At 37.8% G+C, this 19508-nt stretch overlaps 2 protein-coding genes across 6 annotated transcripts in view; both read right to left on the reverse strand.

Annotated features, from left to right (window-relative positions):
• LOC114161608 (large neutral amino acids transporter small subunit 4-like) overlaps nucleotides 1-3990 on the reverse strand; it is a 30237-nt gene extending 26247 nt beyond the window's left edge. Inside the window, exons 1-2 of the mRNA XM_028044981.1 lie at nucleotides 3773-3990; nucleotides 821-1036 (exon numbers count right to left, since the gene is read on the reverse strand). Of these exons, the coding sequence (XP_027900782.1) occupies nucleotides 821-980 (160 nt within the window). The 5' untranslated portion in view covers nucleotides 981-1036; nucleotides 3773-3990. The remainder of the gene's footprint in view (nucleotides 1-820; nucleotides 1037-3772) is intronic.
• A 2478-nt stretch (nucleotides 3991-6468) lies between these two features.
• Nucleotides 6469-19508, reverse strand: part of LOC114161679 (unconventional myosin-Ic) — a 58021-nt gene continuing 44981 nt past the window's right edge. For all 5 annotated transcript variants that reach the window (XM_028045157.1, XM_028045160.1, XM_028045159.1 and 2 more), the window contains 22 exons: nucleotides 19216-19289; nucleotides 17873-17978; nucleotides 16932-17012; nucleotides 15974-16065; nucleotides 15732-15826; nucleotides 14778-14824; nucleotides 14613-14693; nucleotides 14028-14133; nucleotides 12527-12644; nucleotides 11698-11811; nucleotides 11491-11567; nucleotides 11340-11408; nucleotides 11149-11233; nucleotides 10869-11028; nucleotides 10340-10423; nucleotides 10142-10235; nucleotides 10009-10064; nucleotides 9793-9928; nucleotides 9622-9692; nucleotides 9429-9526; nucleotides 8700-8799; nucleotides 6469-8534 (listed from right to left, as the gene is read on the reverse strand). In XM_028045157.1, coding sequence (XP_027900958.1) covers nucleotides 8508-8534; nucleotides 8700-8799; nucleotides 9429-9526; nucleotides 9622-9692; nucleotides 9793-9928; nucleotides 10009-10064; nucleotides 10142-10235; nucleotides 10340-10423; nucleotides 10869-11028; nucleotides 11149-11233; nucleotides 11340-11408; nucleotides 11491-11567; nucleotides 11698-11811; nucleotides 12527-12644; nucleotides 14028-14133; nucleotides 14613-14693; nucleotides 14778-14824; nucleotides 15732-15826; nucleotides 15974-16065; nucleotides 16932-17012; nucleotides 17873-17978; nucleotides 19216-19289 — 1971 coding nt within the window. In that variant the 3' untranslated portion in view covers nucleotides 6469-8507. The remainder of the gene's footprint in view (nucleotides 8535-8699; nucleotides 8800-9428; nucleotides 9527-9621; nucleotides 9693-9792; nucleotides 9929-10008; nucleotides 10065-10141; nucleotides 10236-10339; nucleotides 10424-10868; nucleotides 11029-11148; nucleotides 11234-11339; nucleotides 11409-11490; nucleotides 11568-11697; nucleotides 11812-12526; nucleotides 12645-14027; nucleotides 14134-14612; nucleotides 14694-14777; nucleotides 14825-15731; nucleotides 15827-15973; nucleotides 16066-16931; nucleotides 17013-17872; nucleotides 17979-19215; nucleotides 19290-19508) is intronic.

The following is a 19508-nucleotide window of genomic DNA, read 5'->3' on the forward strand; positions in this document are numbered from 1 at the left end:
TATTTCACACAAATAGCAGATTGCATTTCTATCTTTCTCCCTTTGCAAAACTGTGAAAAATGCACAAAAATACAATAGGAGGGTGAAAGAAATCTGCTAAGCCAGAGATCATGTTGTTGATGGAGATAGACCAGCTTTTATTTTATATCCTGTTGCACTTGCACAAAAACACCAAGACAAAACCCCTTTAAAGCCTAATAATGCCCCCCTGAGTGCAGCAGCTCACCACACATCCTTTGATCATGGTGAGCAAGGGACAGAAAGAAATGATAATGAAATTAGTTTTGTTTTGTTTGACCATTCAGAGCTCCATATTAAGCTTATTTACAGGCAGTTCATTACAATTCAACATGTTAAATAAATAAGAGTGCTCATACGTTTGCTGATAAATCTGATTTCATCACACCTCAGGATACTTGCTGGTAAAATTACATAAAAATAGGTGTGGTTTGCCCCAAAACCTGCAGAAATTCATCAAGCTAGCACAACACAGAGGGTGTTGCAACAGGCCTGTTTGGATGGTTTTCTCATTGTTGCTTTGTGCATACCCTGAAGCTCCATAAAAATAACTTGCAAACTCTAAGTTAAATCCAGACAGTGTTTTTTGGGAAGATAGAAGATGAAAACAGGCTGGCAGCAATTAAAATACATAAAAAGCCCTGCCTGTAGATTTCTAATGCATCACAAACAGCCAAAATCGATGTCATTTATTAGTCTGATTACTTCAGAATACTGCATTAGACATAACAAAGAAAGGCAGACATTTGCACCGATCTAACCCACTGGTCATAAATGATAACTCAGGTAAAGACAGACACACCTGGAGCTTTGCACAGGTAGGAATAGAAGCCCTCAGACTTCAGCATGATGAGCAGGGATGACCAGCCGAGCAGCACAGCAGAGAAGAGCAGGTTTTCAATGACCGCCGTGACGGCCATCCACCAGCGGCGTCTGAAAGCTGTAGAGAGGGTTGGAGCCATTTCTGCTAGCCTGGAGGCACACTGACCGGACCTGATCTAAGGGAGGCTGCAGGTGCCTTAAAGACAAGAAAAGGAATAGACAGAGAAGAAGATGAGTCAGAATCACATTAAAATATGTCAAAATGTCGACAAGAGAAGCTCTGATCTCCCTTTTCTTATTAAAACCAGGTGAATTCATGTTTTTTTAGGTTGTCAGTTTATGCTACAGTAATTCCCATTCTTAATGTTTTTCTCCCCTGCCCTTAAAAGACAACTATGGAGTGGAAAGATATAATTTGGCTTCATTTGTAACAAACCTAAGTGACCAGCTGAGTAACTGGAATCAAGAGACTTAATTTATTTATTATTTGGAATTTGAAGCAAGTTTCTTGAAGCAATAGCATTAATTTCAAACTTTGCAAATTCATATCCACATTTTGCCCCTATCTGCCTTCATTTTGTATTTAATTCACTCTCATATCAACGCATTTATGTTTGGAGTTCAATATTTTTCTGAATTAAAGAAATAAGTAGTCACAAAAATATGCAAATTGTATATATAATTGAATGTAATTTTAGATTTTTCCCAAAAACTGAATTGGGGTGTTATAATTGACAGATTGACACCCTGATTAAGCCAGAATAACTCAAACCAACTTCCTTTCTGCAGAAATTATCCATTGAAGTTTTAAAACATTCTTCTTACATGAAGTACGCAATTTTCTAATAATGAAATTAACAAATTTAACTTCATTTCTTAATGGAAAACTGTTTTGGATCAGAATGAGGAATAAGTCAAGATTTTTAGGATGACCTCTTTCAAAAGATTTATGGAACAAATACTTGGATTATTTTCACTAAATAATATATCGCATGTTTTAAAACTGCCTGAACAACAACAACAGCCTTCAGGTGACTTTTTATGCAACTACCAAGTTCAACTCTTTGTTCCCAGCACTGTAATGATGGTGGAGAACAACAAACAACTGAAGCCTCAAACCCCACCTTTAAATATTTATTACTACGCCCACATATATTCTGATTGGCTGCAAAGTTTAAGGTCTCTTCGCTTATTGGCTGCTCAGGACATGGCTTCAAGTTACTACACGTGAGGCTGTTGCTGCATTCTTGACTGATAGGAAAAGATTGCATCGAGATGTTTTCCTGACAAAAAAAAGGCTGCTACAGTTAGCTCCTACGCTTCAAACACTCATGTACAGAATTAGCTTTCTCATTTCATATCAGTGAAGCCGTACTCGGTTAAAGAGCGGCTCTCGAGGTCAGCTAGATTAAAAAGGTGAAAAAATCATGAAAAAATCACCCCACTTTAAAGGTCAACGCATTTTATTTCAATATTATATCCGCGAAGCGTGAAACTTGTATGTGCAGTTAAAGAAAATAGAAAACGACTGAGTGGAGGGGATTTTTTTTTCTTTAAGAGAAAACGTGTTGTTTACTGGAAACTGCATTGAACGTGAATGCAGCGCGAGCTGAAGCCAGTTCGAACCGGTACGGCGCGAGACTGCTCTGTAGTTGTGCACGAGCGCTGCTGTAGAGATGCTGGCAGCCGCAGCAGTCAGTGTGTAGGTGTAAAGTGAGCAGTAGTTTAACTGCATTAACAGGTAAGGCTCATGATTAAAAACAAAAATAGTGCAGTTTGCAACAAAGCATTTTGTTAGCAGAAAATTAGTACACCCTTTGTGTGCGCGCGTTTCTGCATAAACGTAACTTTTCGTCTCCCACATGTGAACAATAAGCAACATATAAAATAACAAAGGCGCCATTTTACTCTCATTTGGCATACCCTTTATCGCTGTGAGAACAATTAAAGAATATAGAGCTGGAGGAAACGCTGCCTTGAAACTGGTCTAAACTGGACTGAAATCATCTGCACAATAACCCCCCTTCCTCTCCTCCATCACACCCATCCATCGCTTCCTCTGTGAAGTTAACTACGACGAAAACATAGCGCTTCCGCCGAGGAGTTTTAAGGTCAGAAACACACATTTATTATTTCCTAATGTGAATACAAATATATGGTGTTGAACTTCGACGCCAAATTGTATGACTCTTAAAAAGAATCAGATGCATTTTAATTTGCGTGTTATTGTTCGTGGAATTATTCATTTGATTTCGATGCTTTTATTGTGAAAGCATTTATTAGCTTTTTCTGGATTTCTTTGTGTCTTGACAGAGCAATTAAAGCGCTCAGCTGTTCAGAGATAACAACAGCAGCGAGCAAAACATCCTCCTCCTGGAACAAAGACAGTTCATCACGGGCAGCAAAACACAACCAATTTAAATTATACATAGTTACATACTAAATTTTAAAATACACGATACGCCCTTTCTTCTGCATTTAACAAATAACTTTAATGCAACACTGAAAAATGTCTGACTTCCAGAGTCACAGATATCTGTCAGCCTATATAACTAAAAATGGCGACAGTGAGATAATTTTACTGCAATATATTTTTTTCTTATACGTTAACGACCAAAAAGCGGAAGCTGTCTTTGCCGACAAATAGTAACAGTCCTGAAGTTCATACAGTGTTTTCGGACTGTTGCGCCGTCATTTAATGTCACCATGAAGCAGAGATGAAGAGGAAGCGACTCAGAGGTGACCTGAAAGCCACAAAATGCCTCTAATTTCATTACACTGTGCTTTCTCAAAGCCAGCCGCATTAGGAGACATCCTGTACTCTTCTGCCGGGGCTGTGTGTGTGTGTGTGTGTGTGTGTGTGTGTGTGTGTGTGTGTGTGTGTGTGTGTGTGTGTGTGTGGAGCATATTCGGTAAATGCGGACAGCCTCACCTGAGCGCGGGGATGCTCGGGTTGGGACAAGCGGGACAGCTCCTTCAGCTCTGTCTCCGCGGCTCCAGGCGTCCCTCGCTGACAAACAGACTAAGCAGGGATGAACAGTCACCTGCGGGGATGTCTGCTCGCTTTTCTTCTCTCACTTGGTTTCTGTAAATTTGGTTCTTCTTTCATTGCTGCTGTTTTTATATCAGCTGCAGCGGCACCGCACAAACAACCGAGCCTTCGTATTGGTCCGTGGCTAAGCTGAGAGACCACCCTCAACCAACCATATTACATAGGTGCGGTGTTTCCCAATGTTTTTGTTTCGCATGGAGAAACGGTTTTTTTTTTGTTTGTTTGTTTTGAGAATGACTGGATGCAGGGATAATTATCCGAACCAAAACAACTTTTAAATCAAAGCAAAAAATGATACCCTATATTTTAAAAAAATATTTACCAAATCTGAAAACTTCAACAAAGATGGCTGATTATTAAACACACCAAGATAAACAAAGTTCTTCTATTTCACAAAAGTGACTTCTTTAATCTATGGATTCTGCAGCTAACTTTACATCTACTTTGCTTATTTTTATTTTCATACTTTAAGCATTCAATATGGTTTGTATAATCTTTGTTTATTCCGACACTTGTAAACACTTCCATGTGCTGCTGCTGCTGCTAATACTCCCTTAGTCGTGTGAGTTGACACCCTGTTTACATCGCTCCTTCATACCAAAAGTGTAGTTCCTAGAAATCAGGGTTCACATGTTCCGACTGGAAGAGGAGAGGGGGTGAAGACTTTGGGACAGGAAGGGCGACATCTAGTGGCTACTTATTAATAAACAGGACATTCAATACTGGAACACCTTGCAAAAATATCATCACCCTTGATGTATTTTTACAATCAAGAACTGCAGCGTATTTTAGAAGGATTGCGTGGGAGAACGCCAACTACCACATACTTGCAAAGTGGAAAAAATAGTGGCTTTCAATGTTATCTTTTTTATATTTAGAATCTAAAAAAATGTCAGTCATTTGTAGGACCACAATTTTTTGCAACCACAACCACGGCTGGAGTTTTTTTTGGGTGTGTTTCTATTAGTTTTACACATAACGAAAGAGAGGGAAACAAATGGATGCCACATTTTTCAGAATTTTATTTCTAAAGCAAATCAAATTTTACTTCCATGCCATCATTTTGTACCTATAGATTGATCTGTCAGATAAAATCCCAATCAGTCTTCTGAAAGTCGTAGAATGAACATGACAAAATCAGAAACAGTTAATTTGGTGTGAATGATTTTGCTGGCAGTGTAAAACAACCTTATAATCTGAATTCTGTTTATTTGTATATATTTTGTTATGCATTGTAAAACAAACTAAAATCTCTTTAATTATAAGATTTTACCTTTTTGGACATCATGAAAAATTAACGAATCTTTTTGATGACCAGATGGAAGTCAGTCCTTTGGCAAAAGGATTGACTTTTACAGAAGCAGCGAATAATAACAATGTTCACTCTTAACTGAACTGTGAGAACAATCTGATTTAATCAAAATTTATATAATTTTATATAGGTGTAAAAAATTTAAAAACCCTAAATCATCACTCCTCCATCACCATGCTTTAAAGCAAGTATAAAGTTCGGTGTGTTTCATGTTGTGATTTATGGCAAAATATTTCAGTTAATAAAGGATTGTCCGTCCTTCAGACATTGTTCCACAAGTTTTCTGATTTTTTCAGATGAACCTTTCCAAACTAAAGTTACGTTTACAGAAGTGCAAGACAACACCTGTCAGGACGACAGCACAAAATTTGCACCATACAGTTTGCAAACTGGGCACCACTTAAGTGCCCAATTTGCACTTAAGTGGTGCCCAATTATATAAGATTTATTGTCAATAAGCACTGTTACAACAGTTTGTCCAGAATCAAAACAAAGATTCTGGATAAAGTCAGTGTAGCAATGTTTTTGAAAGAGATGGAAGGAGTTTTGTAGTTGCCTTTCTCGTGATGAAATGATTTGGCGCCCCCTTGTGCTGAGTACATGCCCACTGTTTTCTGTTGACAAGGGCAGCAGGGAACCTGACTGACCTTTCAGCCCATCCAGCCTATAGGACAGGGGTCTGCAGCCTCTACAAACCAAGAAGCAGATTTTGCTCCAGTCCAGTTAAATAAAAGTCATTAAGAGCATCGAAATGTTATGACCCTTTTGTGAAAAGACAACTTTTTACTTCTACAACTTTTAACTTTTTCAAAATGTTATATGTTTATTACAAGAAAATTGTGGTCTTTTTAAATGGCTTAAATGTTTTTCGGTTTCGGGGGTTTTAAAACACAGAAAAACATAAAATCTTGTAAAGATAACTGGCACATTTTCTTCTAAAATAACTTGATAATGAGAAAAAAATATTACTGCAAATTCAAAGCAAGATTAATATGGGAAATACTAAAAGAAAACCTGGTCAGATCTGCATTAGTTATATCTAGATTTTAAAAATATATATATTTATTCTGCACTTTTTAGCCAATACATTAAGAGTCATTGTGGAAAGCCCAAAGAACCATATAATTAGATTTTGAACTGCATTGGTGTCTCAGTCTTAGAAACTAAACTATTGTCATTAAACAATTTCACTAAGCTCCCAATTTTTAAAAACTCAAATGGCTAAGTAAGTAAAAATCCCCAAACAAACACTCGCAAGCTAGTATTATTTTTAAAAATGTATTTATTCAAATTATAAGTATTATTTAGTGTGTTGGCATAGTTATACATTGGTTGTACATTAAAATGAGCCTGAAAGCAGGAGTGTATCTGTAAATCAACAAAAATTGGACTTGGTTTGAATAAAGCTTGTACAAAAGAGCAAACCACAGACGGTCAAAGAGGGATTTCTATCAGCCTGACTAAAAGAAGGCACATGCACACAAAGTTTCCATTAAACACCATTAAAAGCTTTTTTCCCCTCCCTCATCAAACCTCTCTCTACTTGAACAGCTCAGTTATAACAGACATCACAAACTGTACATCTACAAACCTCTCCCCACAGAGAAACAAACAGGGCATTCATTACAGACACAATTTAGCATATTAATCATACAACACTGAATCACAAGAAATCAACCAGATCTTTGGCTAATAAGTGCAGCGGCACAGTCTAATATCATAGAACCATGATGCAGATCAAGAGTTCTTTCATGGAGTGAATTTTGGATAAAATGTAAAATATTTATATATATAGGCTATGTATATACTCTGAGATTTGTGAAGTTTTTCACCACCAGTCTTTGGTCTAAAAGAGGTGAGAGCTGGAGTTAGGCAGCGTTGGTTGTTGCAGAACTGGTCCTCTGGGTGCCTGGGATTAAAAACTAGACAAATCCTCTACCAAAAACTCCAAGCTATGAATTTTTAGTGTTAAAGGCATCAGTATTTCTTCTCATTTCTTTTCTCTCTAGAGCAGCTGGGCTCCAACAGACTGCTGTGTCATAAAAACGGTTCTAGTTAATATTTGTGTAAGTGATGAGCTTGATGCTAACAGAGACATTTATGCTAGGGTAGAGAAGCTACCTCTAGTATGTAGCTTCTTTATGACAGAGTGGCTTTATCAAATCTTCACCCAAAATGTGAAACTAATCCCTTAAAAAGAAAACATTTTTACAACATATTTATATCTTTCATTTGTCATACTGGTGTTTTTGGTGTTTGTTTGTGAGAAGTTTAGCTAAAAAGTTAGAGTCCCTAAAGTTACAAAATATAGCCTGGAGCCAGAAATGAGCCTGTTTCTGGAAATACAGATACACAAGAAGAAAATGTGTCGAAATTAATTATCGCTATTGTTTGTACACGTTGCTCAGACTCCAGCCAGATGTTTCCATTAGACCAGTTCAGGCACTGGGGATAAGGAGGACAGCGAGACTGAAGCTGCAATTTAACTTTCAGTCAAATAATAACTTTGTGAGAACAAATCTCTTCTCTGATGAGTGCAAGAGTTTTCAGAGTTGTTAAAACAACTGATGAACTGTTATGAAGAAATTAACCAATGACAATAAAAACCAGGCTGCAAGGTAAAACATGGCTGTGCTTCATCGTGTTTTTTTCTCACCGTTCTCTTATCCACATCTCACTTACTTCGGTCATCTTCATGCAGCTCTTTCAGCAAACTACAGCAGCTGTTTCTGTGTTCTAGGCCTACTGATGAATTTCTTTTCCTCACCACTTTGCCCTTCCTCACCCGCTCTCCATGCTTCCAGCCTTGATCTGTGCACCTTCATAACAACATGTCATCTTGCCCAGAAAAGCAGAAATTAAGCAAATTAGAATTAGAAAGCAAATAATAAAAACAGCAACAGGTTACTCTGATCTTCTCCAGAAACTGTTCTCCTTGGTCTGTCGCTCACTGTATTCTCGCTCCTGAATAAAGCACAATAAGCAGGCAAGGTGCAAGAAAAATGCACCAGAAATATTTGTTATTCCTTGGCCTTATACATATACATATATATATATATAAAATCAGAATATTCAAACAGCAAAAGTATTAATCTCAAAAATATTATATATAAACATAAATATATCAATTAGTTTAGCTAGATTTTTATCTGTTTTTTGGTTTAAAATTTTAATTGTATGCACAAGCCCGCAAATGTAGAGACAAGTGGCGTCTGATTGGCTAAGGCAGGGCGAGGTCTGCGTTCGTGTGATTGGAGGATGAGGAGCTTAGGGGGTTCCTGCTACGTCCGGTCAGGGGGGCCATCATCTGGAGTTCAGTCTCGGAGCCGTCTGGGGAACAAAAACGAAGTCAAAGCTCAGCAGGATGTGAATACAGATTCTGCAGCAACTAAGAGTCGGATGCAGCTGGGAAAAACTCAGAGTACTTTTCTTGAAACATCAGACTGTCATACTTCTATAATGGGATGTAAACTGAAAAGAAAATTCCTCTCTCACCACAGACAAGTGTCCGTTCTTTGCCTTTTCCACGTGTAGTTCTGACCCGGGCGTGAAGTCTATAATCCCTTCTTTCCCATTACCTGCTGTAAACTTTATACTGCAGGAGCCAAACAGATGATAAACGGAGTTACAACAGGAAACAGAGGGGGCAAATTTACAATTTATTTTCTCTACTGCTATACAGGAAACATTCACAAACACACGATGTGGTCACAAGTGAAACTCCAGGAAAATAAACACGTGATCAAACTTGCGACATATTCATAGATCGTCTTTGGTATTAATAGAAACTTATTCTGGATGTGGGAAAATCTGAGAAAAACTGGAAGAATTTAAATCCTCCTACAACCACTAGAGGGAGTTATTTTAATTTCTCATCAGAGGAAAACATTCAGAAGGCTTGCTGTAGGAACTCACAAACATTTCACAAGAAGTAAACCATTGTTAAGTCAAGGTATAAAAGCTAAATTATACTTTACTGGACAATTCTCACATAAGTTAAACACAGAAAAACAACAACAAAAAAACCCCCAATTTAACTGGTAATATTGTTAACATTTTTGCAATGACGTGGATTTTTGCATCATCAATCTGAGGAACTCCAAGATTGACAAAGGCCATTTTTTGATTTTCTTATGGAAATTAAACTATCAATTCATAGCTGATCAATGCTTGTTGTGAACACACATTTAAAGTTAGTTCTGCTGTGTCTGTTCTGACTCTCACCTGCCCTGGTTGATGTTGATGCTGTTGATTTTGTCGGCACAGATGGCGATCTTCGTCAGGGTCTCGATCACATGGTCGCTCTGCAAAACCACGTCCCCCTGGGTGTAAACAGGCACACACACATTTAGCATTTTCACACAAATGAAATGAGAAACGTTCTCAGGAAGCTTTTGTGACTCGTCTTTGGTCTCACCTTTTGTTTGTTGTCCTCACTGGGCACATGCAGAACAAACAAGCCATCACTGAGAGAGCTGACTGAGATGCCTGAGACACAACAATAATGACAATAAATCAGATCCTAGTTCAGTTTGATCATTTTCCATCTATTCCCTCTGATTTATTTCTCTTTAGAGGCATTTCTCACCTTTCAGGGTTCCGTAATCGATGCGCTGTTTGAGTTTGCCCTCCTCGACGATGATGGCACTGTTGGAAGTGAGGAGTAGCTGCCGGGACCGAGACTTGTAGCCCTTCCTGTCATACTTGGTGACCGGCACTGCGTACTGAGATCACAGCAGAGACACGTCAGCATAAAAGCAGAACGCTTCAGCAGTATGAAAAAAAATATAAAGGCTACACTAACCTTCATCTTCTCACTGCCCAGAGCTTGTATTGCTTTGGGGTTGATATCCTCTCCATCTGAGCAGCAACAGAAAAAGCGGAATTAGATTAAATACTGGATAAAAATTGGCATCGTCTGAACGTTGAAGTCTTACTGAGTCTTGTGCCAACAAATAGCTTGGGAACACTCTGTGGGTAGTTGTCCTTCTTGTCCTTGAAGAGCTCGCTTGCAATCATTTTCTGCTCCATCTAATTATATACAAACCAGAGATGAATAATGAAGCAAATTCAAAGAGCAGCAATTACAAAGTATAGATTCTAAAGCGAAGGTTTTGACTGGTGACATTTCTCACCTGGTGTTTCCACTCAGAGCTGATCTTCTTGCAGTAACTCCACACCATGTTCTGCATGCACATCTTGCGCAGAAGCTCTGACGCCTTAAGAAACAGTCAAGGTTTTCACAACATTGCATACAAGTGCCGTGTAAAAGAATTCACCTCCCATAATCGTTCACATTTTGTCACATTACATACACAGACTCCACTGTATTTTATTAAGAATTTATGTCATAGACTTAACACAAAGTAGTGCACACTATAACTTGGCTGGTTCTTGGAATAATGTTTTTCTTACAATGTTCTTTTTAGTTGGCCATGTTTTGGTAGGTTAGTAGCTATAACATCACAAAAGTGAAACAGTTCAAAGGGTATAAAGATTTATGCAAGGCACTGTATCTGATTTATAAGAGACAGTAAGTTTTCTTTTACTAAGTTTATTGGTTAGTGCTTTCTCTTTATTTAAGATGTAAAGAAATGATTAAGTCAAGCGTGCTATCTATATTAAATTAAGAATGTCTGTAGTTAAACAAATCCAGATTCCCACCTCAGTCAGAGCAGCCGGAGGTGCGGGCCAGCTTTTGTCGAGGACGTTCTTGGGAAGGTTCCTGTGCAGATTCATGAGGAAGGAATAACGCACGTAGTCCAGGAAATACTCGTTCTCTGGACAGCGTTCTTTGTGTCGGTAGATGAAGCCTTTGATAAACCTGAAGAAAATGAGGAAATCACGCTATAATCAGTCTAAGTAAGAAGATGGCTTTAAAATAAGTATTTGTCTTCCTTACACCTTTTCTTATATCCTGACATACTGCTGTATAGTCTCATACCTGCGTATAGTGTTGGCTGCCTGTCGCCGACGCTGGGCCTTCCTCCTCGCCAGGACGCCCCGCCACCAAGCCTGGATCGCAATGGCTGGTTGGGACAGAAAAATAAATTCATTGGACCAATGACATTTAACTGTTGTTTAATGTGAAATGCTAGATGCACATAAGACATGCAGAAATGGTGGCTTCCTGACCTGAGGTCCTTAGTTTTTGGAATTTGGTCTTCTGGCAATAGCCTTTCCATCCCGCCTGTAGCTTGGTCGCTGTAAGGCAGGAAAGAGATTTAAAGAAATAAATTAAGACTGAAAAAGTTGATCAATCTTGACAGAATATTCTGACTCTTACCAAGGCCATGTTTTCTGGTCTCCAGCGCATCCTCGGTGGCAAACAAAGTCTTTGGGAAGCGGATGAAGATTTTGGATCTGATGTGTTTAGAAATTAAATGTTACTTTTTACTCTACATGAATAACCAGATCACTTTGTAACAACACACACACACACAAAGTTCAGGTGCTAACAGTAACCTCTTTCACAGATTTCTGTGCAGCTCACCTTCCCAGTTTGTACTCCTCAGGCTTGTATCCCATGTGTTTGACAAGTGTGGACACACCATCAGACAGCTTTCCATTCCAGTTAGGCCATGTCTCTGGGCACAGGGACTTGTACCTAAACACAAAGAAGCAAAACACACAAACACCAGCATGGTTGTTCAGATATGAAGCTTAAAGGTTGAAGAGGACACAACGATGGTAAAGGTTTGCTTTTTAAAAAAATCTCGTTGGCTGCAGGTTCTTTAAAGCTGACCTATTATGCTTCCTTGAACAGGTTATGATATACAAAATGTTTATTTAATTTTTTGCACAAAATTATTCTTGGATATTGAGATATTAGTTTGGTCAGTTCTGCCTATTTTGATCTGCTTTCAGAATGAGCTGTTTAAGGGCCTCTTGTGGGACAGGATGGGCTCAGCTGGGGTTGCTAGGTAACAATACAGTACAAAGGTTTTTTGAAAGGGCTTATTTTTCAGATACCAAAAAATAAATAAACTTACTCCCAAAAACAGTAAAAAAAAAATTCTTTTTTTTTTGTTGAAACACTTGGGATTTTTTTAGAAGCAGTTGAGATCCAAATACAAGTATAAAAACATTCAAATGTGAATTTTTGCATAACATGCTTCCTTTAAATTATTCTTTCAGGAATAAGTCTGACAGTAGTGAACTGTCAGAGTAACTGAGAAGCAAACTAGCCATCAAGGAATAGATGCTAATAGATTGAGCATCCATCACTTTATCTGAGGGAGAAAGTGAGAGCTGCATGCAGAAATGTTTTCCTGGTGTGTCTTCATTAAAAAGAAAAAAAAAAAAAAAGAGTGGCTGATCACCTCTGTAGGAAGATCTCATAGCGCCGCCTGTAAGCGAATCCAGCCCTCCTCACCCTCAGGTTCTCCATCAGTCCCAGATACTTGACCTGGTGACGGATCAGCACCTCGTCAAACCGACCTGCAACAGAGGAGAGAGAGGCAGAAATGAATCAGCCAGCTGGTCAACATGAAGCAGGGAGAGGAGTACGTAGATGGCAAGCAGCAGCAGTAGGAGTAACAGAGGACAGAGGGACAGTGTGGAAACAACAAAGGGCCAAGTGTGGAGAAAAACAAAGGCAGCCACACAAAACTTCATACTGTCTCTCCTGATGCAGCAGAAATCGGACTGTTTGGGTTGGTACTGGTAAGATCTGCATCATCACAAGGACCAGATCTGCTTCAGTGGCGTTTACAAAAACGTCTTAAAACTCTCACACGTTTTAAAGAATGATTTCAGCGCTACTGATGTCATTTGACTTCACTAATCCGAATATTAAATAAAAAATTCAATTTCTACAATTTTGGAAAAACATAGCTGAATGAAAAAAGATGAATTGTATAGATGCACTAAAAGTTGTTTGATGACCGGCTAAAAGTAGATCTTTTTGTGTGATCTGTGAATGCATAATATCTACGCAATACATCATGCCACATTTTCACAATAAAACAAGGAGTCACAAGCCGCTATAATGGATTACCTTGTACTTTTACATGATAAATGTTTTTCTGCTGAGATCATGGACTGTGCTGCTGCAGCAGTTGTTGTTTACCACGTCAAGGGTCTGAAACCTGAAACCTCTTTTGACCTTTCACAGTGTCTCTTAGACACATGGATAAAAGTAATGAAGAATATGCTAATATTTCTAAATATAATTATAATTCAGGATGTAAGAGAGTGAGAGAGAGGAAAACTTTCAATGAAATTACCATGGCATGTAGGCAAAATCAAGAGCAGAAAACTATCGTTTTAGAACATGCTGAATTTGGAAATGTTGGCAGTCTTCTGGAAATTTTACTTAAGCTCAGCATCTTCATTCGCTACAAATTACACACAAAGGCTTGTATTTTCGTAACTAGTCATTTTTTTAGTTAATGTTAAATTTAAAAATATAATATCTAATCACTTTATAATTGTTTTAAGAGTAAAAAACAGTTTTACAGTTTCTGACCTGTAGCACATTATCATATTGTCATCTCTGCAGCTGCTGTAACCAATTAATTACTATTTATATAATTTCATAAAAAGAAAATCAGAATTGGCGAGACGAGCAGAGTCAGAAAACTGGTCACAAATTTCTGATCGATGCATCTCTGAATAAACGTCTAACTAGATGTTAAGACAATAATGCAAAGCTTTATTTTTTTTAAATTTCTACATCCAAAAAATATAATTCTACTTTCACTTTCAGTGCCACATCTTTATTTTAAAACCAACTAAAGAGCAAAAAGGCAACATAAATGCAGTAATTCACTACATTATACATCAGTAAATAATAAAAAGACGAAAGGATTAACACCCTACTTGCTTGTTTGGAGTCATTGGGCTTGATGCAGCGGACGTACGACGGCTCCTTGGACATAAGGATATCCATGAGTTTCGCCAGACTGGCTTTGAACTGGGTGGCTGCCTGAAGGGGCAGACACAGACAAATAAAAAAGATTCAAGAATGTTAGGAAGGGATGGACGGGAAGGCGACTGGCAACAGAGAAGAGCTGGAAACGACAAAGGGGCGAGCAGCAGCTTAGGTCGCGCTGAGGAGGACGATGTTAGCACAGCGATGGTCGATGCGACTGGACACTGGGTTCACTGTGGAGGACTGGGATGCTAACTTACCAGTTTGTGACAGTGTCATGCATCATTATGTGTGTGTGTGTGTGCACCCCTGCGTGTGTGTGTGCGTGCTGGGCATTCCTCAGTGCGAAGGCAGCTGAGGAGAATCCCCATCAAACAGCCCACTTAGCATCGGAGAGGGAAACACACGGCTGTTTATTGTGCTGTGGGAAACTATGCTGAGAAGCATTCAACCAAAACCAAATCATTCACTCAAAACCAGCAGAGAAACCTCATGAGAGCACAAACACAGATGCAGGGTAGAGGATAGCTCACCGTGTCAGGACGTTTCTTGTCACTCAGCTCGTCTCGGTCAAAACACTGCGTCAGAATCTTGTTCTCAGACATGCACATAACCTGCAGATACAAACACATTGACTCACCTCAAGCTGTAAAAACAAACAGGAAAATGCATTGTTCTTTATTCAGTCAGTTTCTAACCTCTTTTAAATTCCTGAAGAGAAGATCGTTGTTTTTGTCCAAAAATCCTAAAGAAAAAAAGAAAGTTTCATTCATCTAATCACAAAACAACTCGTACCAGCTTCTCTCCCTACTTCCTACACTACAGTAGAAGGTCACATATGTTGATGGATAAAAACTGAACTCATCTTCTAAAGTCTCTAATAATTACAGGATGCTTTGTGCAGGAGAAACTGGTATACTTCCTAAAATAAATGGCATCATGACGAAATACAATTTTGCAAAAATATTGAAGCAACATCTCAACACATCAATCGAGAAGTTAAAGCTCACATTCAAATGGGTCTTTCAAGTGGACAATGACCCTAAACATACAGTCAAAGTGTTTACAAAGAGGCAACAATTTACAGAGACCATCACAAAGTCATAATCTCAGTTAGAAAAATAAACATCAGTTCTGTCAGCAGGAATGAGCCAAGATCCCAGCAATGTTTTACCCAACTTGTATAGCTCAGAGGCAGCGCTACCAAATAATAAAAAATTGTATGTTTCAACTATTTAAACAGAAAAAAGCAATAAATGATTGACTGTACAATTACCTGATGTATTATTCTGGAATTTGGCAGAAGGAAATAATTTCAGTCATCTGTTTCAGTTTATCCTTCATAATTTGGGATAATATGAATTGCTATTATTAGGGCAGTACTATGCATTTTCCAGGCATCTGGTGCCATTTTGAAGCATAATCTTGTAATGTGTATGTTACCATATTTGTATGACAACTTCATCATTTCTGAGTTTTATCACACATAACTTAGAAGAAATTTGACTTCCCAACTAGACACCCTGAAATTGGCCTTTGTCTCTTTAAGAAACTCCCCATATAAGTTTTGATGAAAATGTAAATACAGTATGTTTATCAAAGCAGGAATCCATTTATTTTGATAAAACAATCCATTCAGAAAGCACACACACCGTTAACATTATAGTTGACCTCCCCAGCATAGTGCAGCAGCCTGAATTCCTCTCGGCCCATCACCTTCCTGGTCTTTCCGTCCGCCAGCTTGTGACTGAAGGGACACACACACACACACACACACACAGAGTGAGGATAATCAGCCACATTAATGACACTTCTTAAGTCACCTTGAAGTGACCTAGCAGCTCATGTTTTCTAATCTGAGACCAAACTTGGGTTGAATGAGTGTCAGACTGACGTGACGAAGTGCGGGTGTCCCCCCAATGTGTCCTCCAGCTTCTCCAAGAAGGTGAAGTCACTGGCATCTCCAGGTCTCAGACACTCCTCATCCTGTAATGAGAGGACAGGGTTAAGATCTCAGAGGAGAAAAACTAAATTTACATTTCTGTTTACTGGATGTTCAGCTCTGCTATTATTATTAACAATAATATATTTGTGTATACTGTATTATCAGGCTGAAACACTAATTTATACCTGACAGACACAAAGCTGAAACGTTTCTGACATTCTGAATGTTGAGAGAGTGATGAGCTTATGAAACATGAAACTTTTAATTGAAAGCTAAAGTATGGTGAAAGCTAAATCATTTATAATAATAATATATATATATTTTACATTTAGATCTTTAATGTGTAAGAAGAGTTCAGCTTATCTGAGTGTTTTGGGGATTTCTTTTCAATTGAAATACATTTTTTTGAGTTGGGTAAATCAAGTTAAAGGAAAATTAATTTAAAAAAAAAAAACACATTTTGCATTCATAAAACATCTTAATCAAAATTATAATTTAAATGAGTCACAACTGTAATGGAAATATAAAACTACAACTTTCTACCTGCTAAAAGGAGCTTCAAAGAGTGAACTTCAAATCTTAAATTTCCCAATGTACTTAAAAAAAATCTCAATTGTGCTTAACATAAAATGACTAAATAATGCAAAATGATCAGATATCATTTTGACTTGTGCTACATTACATACTTATTTATTGAAGAGATTTTATGTTGGCAAATAATGACAGAGAACTAAGTTCTTGATGTTGCTATAGCCAATTTCCACCATGTAAAACATACTGTGGAGCATCATATAGTCCTCAGAGGTCAGGAGTACGAAGCCTTTTTCATTTGTTGAGATAAAAGCTTCAAACTTGCAGTGTTTGAATTAGTGAAAAGGCAAAGTTTAAATTATGTGTTTGGCCTCACCAGGATGGAGATGATGCCTTTGAACTTCTCCTCCACCAGGTCACAGATGATCTTGTTGTTGAAATACTGGACCGGCTCCCACTGCAAACACACAAATCATTATGTGAGAGCAGCAAAAATTAACTGATTGTTGGAAAGGTCATGGGGGACAAAAAGCGAACACTGATATAAAACTGGAGCTCCTCTAAAGAGGAACAGCTGGTAGCAGCTTTTCATAGTTCACAGTTTTAAAGATTCAGAGAATGCCAGGAATCCTGGCACACAGACACACCCTGCACCTACATATATGTGAACACACACACACAGAGACACACACACACACATTCAGAAATGTTCCACAGGCACCATTAGCTCATGTTAGCTTCGAGAGTCGCATCTTTTCCACAGAGACACCAGAGGGAGCAACCCACGTTTGTCATGACGCATCATAATGGGCTCTTTGAGAGGCAAAGCCAAGATTCTCCCACAACTTGTTTGCTCTTGACACATTTACATTAGACTGAAACCAAGAGGTCTTTGTTCTGACCGGGCAAAACAACACTTTACAAAGGCAGAAACAGGGAAAGACAGAAGAGGAGAGAAAGAAAAAGGAGAAACATCACTGGGATCGGCTTTCATTACAAGACTGTTCTGATATGAAATCTCCTCAGGAGGTTTTACCTGAGAATGAATTACCAAACAGTCCAGCATGTGGGAATTCAATTATTCATGGGGCAGATTCTTTCTAAAAATATATGCACTCAATACTGATGGATCCCATTAGGAGAACGCTGCAAAGTTCAAACCCAGACTGAGAAAATTTAACAGTGATGATAGAAGGTGATCAGCTTTTTCCTACTGGAAATATTACACAGGTCAAGGTAGTGAGTCACATTTTCACATTATTCTGTGGAGATTGGGTGAACAGTGGGTGTGAGTGTATGGGCAGAGAAGCTACTGACTGTGATGCCTTCAGCTTCGTACTCCTCCTGCTCTGACTTCAGGGTGAGCTCGATGAAGAGCTGCTGCAGCTTCTCGTTGCAGTAGTTGATGCAAAACTGCTCAAAGCTGCCGAACAGAGAAAATCAGGAGAATCAGATGATCTGATTGAGCAAAATGTAAAATGAATGTCAATATGTCGGACAGTTCTGCAGGTTAATTTTTAAAAATGTTTAAGGACCAGAGACACTCGCTGCACGAAGAAAATCAACCAGGACTAAAAAAGTTTTCCACATTTTGTCACATTATAACCACAAACAATACCAAGGAACTAGGGCTGAAAATAATCATGAATATTGAAATAATTGTCAACAAGAGTATAAAGACTCAGAAAAAGGCCAATTTCTCAAAGAACGACATATTAAGAGCAGTAATTAAGCCCAAACTATACAAACTAGATATACAGTTTGCATTTAAAATAAAAAACATTCTTTGTTTGTAAATCTATTCTACCTGAAACTCCTCAAGTGGTGTAGTTTTAGCTTCACCTGGTTCAATTTCTGTAAAAAAAAAATCTTAGGACCTTTTTTATATTCAATTATTCATCATTTAATTTTTATAAATTGCCCCTACACTGTATTGACATTAAGCTAAGCAGAAAGGGCTGAGCTTTTCACATGTTGGTGTTAAATTTTCTTTAGCTGCAGATGCATTCTTTGCTCCAAATGCAACAAAATGTTAAATTTTGTAATTAAAAAGAAACTGAATTATTTCTTTATTTGTAGTTTTATGCATTTATAACATTGTATAAAATAAGCTTAAGTGATTAAATTAAAAATCTGCAAAATGAGCCACATTTTTTATCTTATTAATTAATTAATTGTCAAAATTGACAGAAAGGTGAGTGGGGCTAAATGTAGAAATATCCTGAAATAAAACCTGTTAGAAACTGCTCAGGTTTCAACAGGACAAAAGCCTTAAATATACATAGTAGTGGCAGCATTACTCTCTTTCAAATGTAAAATTGTGCACAAATTTGTGTTTGTCCATCACAGCAAATCTCAACAATATAGATTTTATCTTGTGGTTATAAAGTGATGGATATATTAACACTTTTCCAAGGAATCAAATTTGTAACAGTGGAGTGAAAAAGTGTTTGCCCTCTTTCTGATTTCCTCTCTTTCATGTTTTTCACACTGAAGTGTTTAAGAGCCTCAAACCAATTAAAACATTAATCAAAGGGAAAAAAAGAAACCAGGAAAAAATTATTTTACTGTACATTTTAGAGAAGCTTTTAGTAGATACATCTGAAAGTGTTAATTTAAAACGTAATGCTAAAACAAAGAAAACATGGAACTATCTTTACCTGTTGTGCTGGAAAACCTCAAAGCCATAGATGTCCAACAGACCGATAACGGATGAGTTCTTATGAGTTTCATCCTGTTGGAGAGGCAGAGAAAAAAAATCATATTTTGTACCAAAACCCCTGAGAACATCCATGTAACTAATATTGTATTATTATCAATGAGATTCATGCATAGTAGGGAAGTAGCTGGTTATTTACATGTATTTGAGTAACATTTTGGAAAAAATAAAAACTTTAGGAATATTTTTACTATGTTGAACTTCCTACTTTTACTTTAGTAATTTTATCATGAA

Source organism: Xiphophorus couchianus, chromosome 18, assembly GCF_001444195.1.
Source record: "Xiphophorus couchianus chromosome 18, X_couchianus-1.0, whole genome shotgun sequence".
In the NCBI taxonomy this organism is placed as follows: Eukaryota; Metazoa; Chordata; class Actinopteri; order Cyprinodontiformes; family Poeciliidae; genus Xiphophorus; species Xiphophorus couchianus.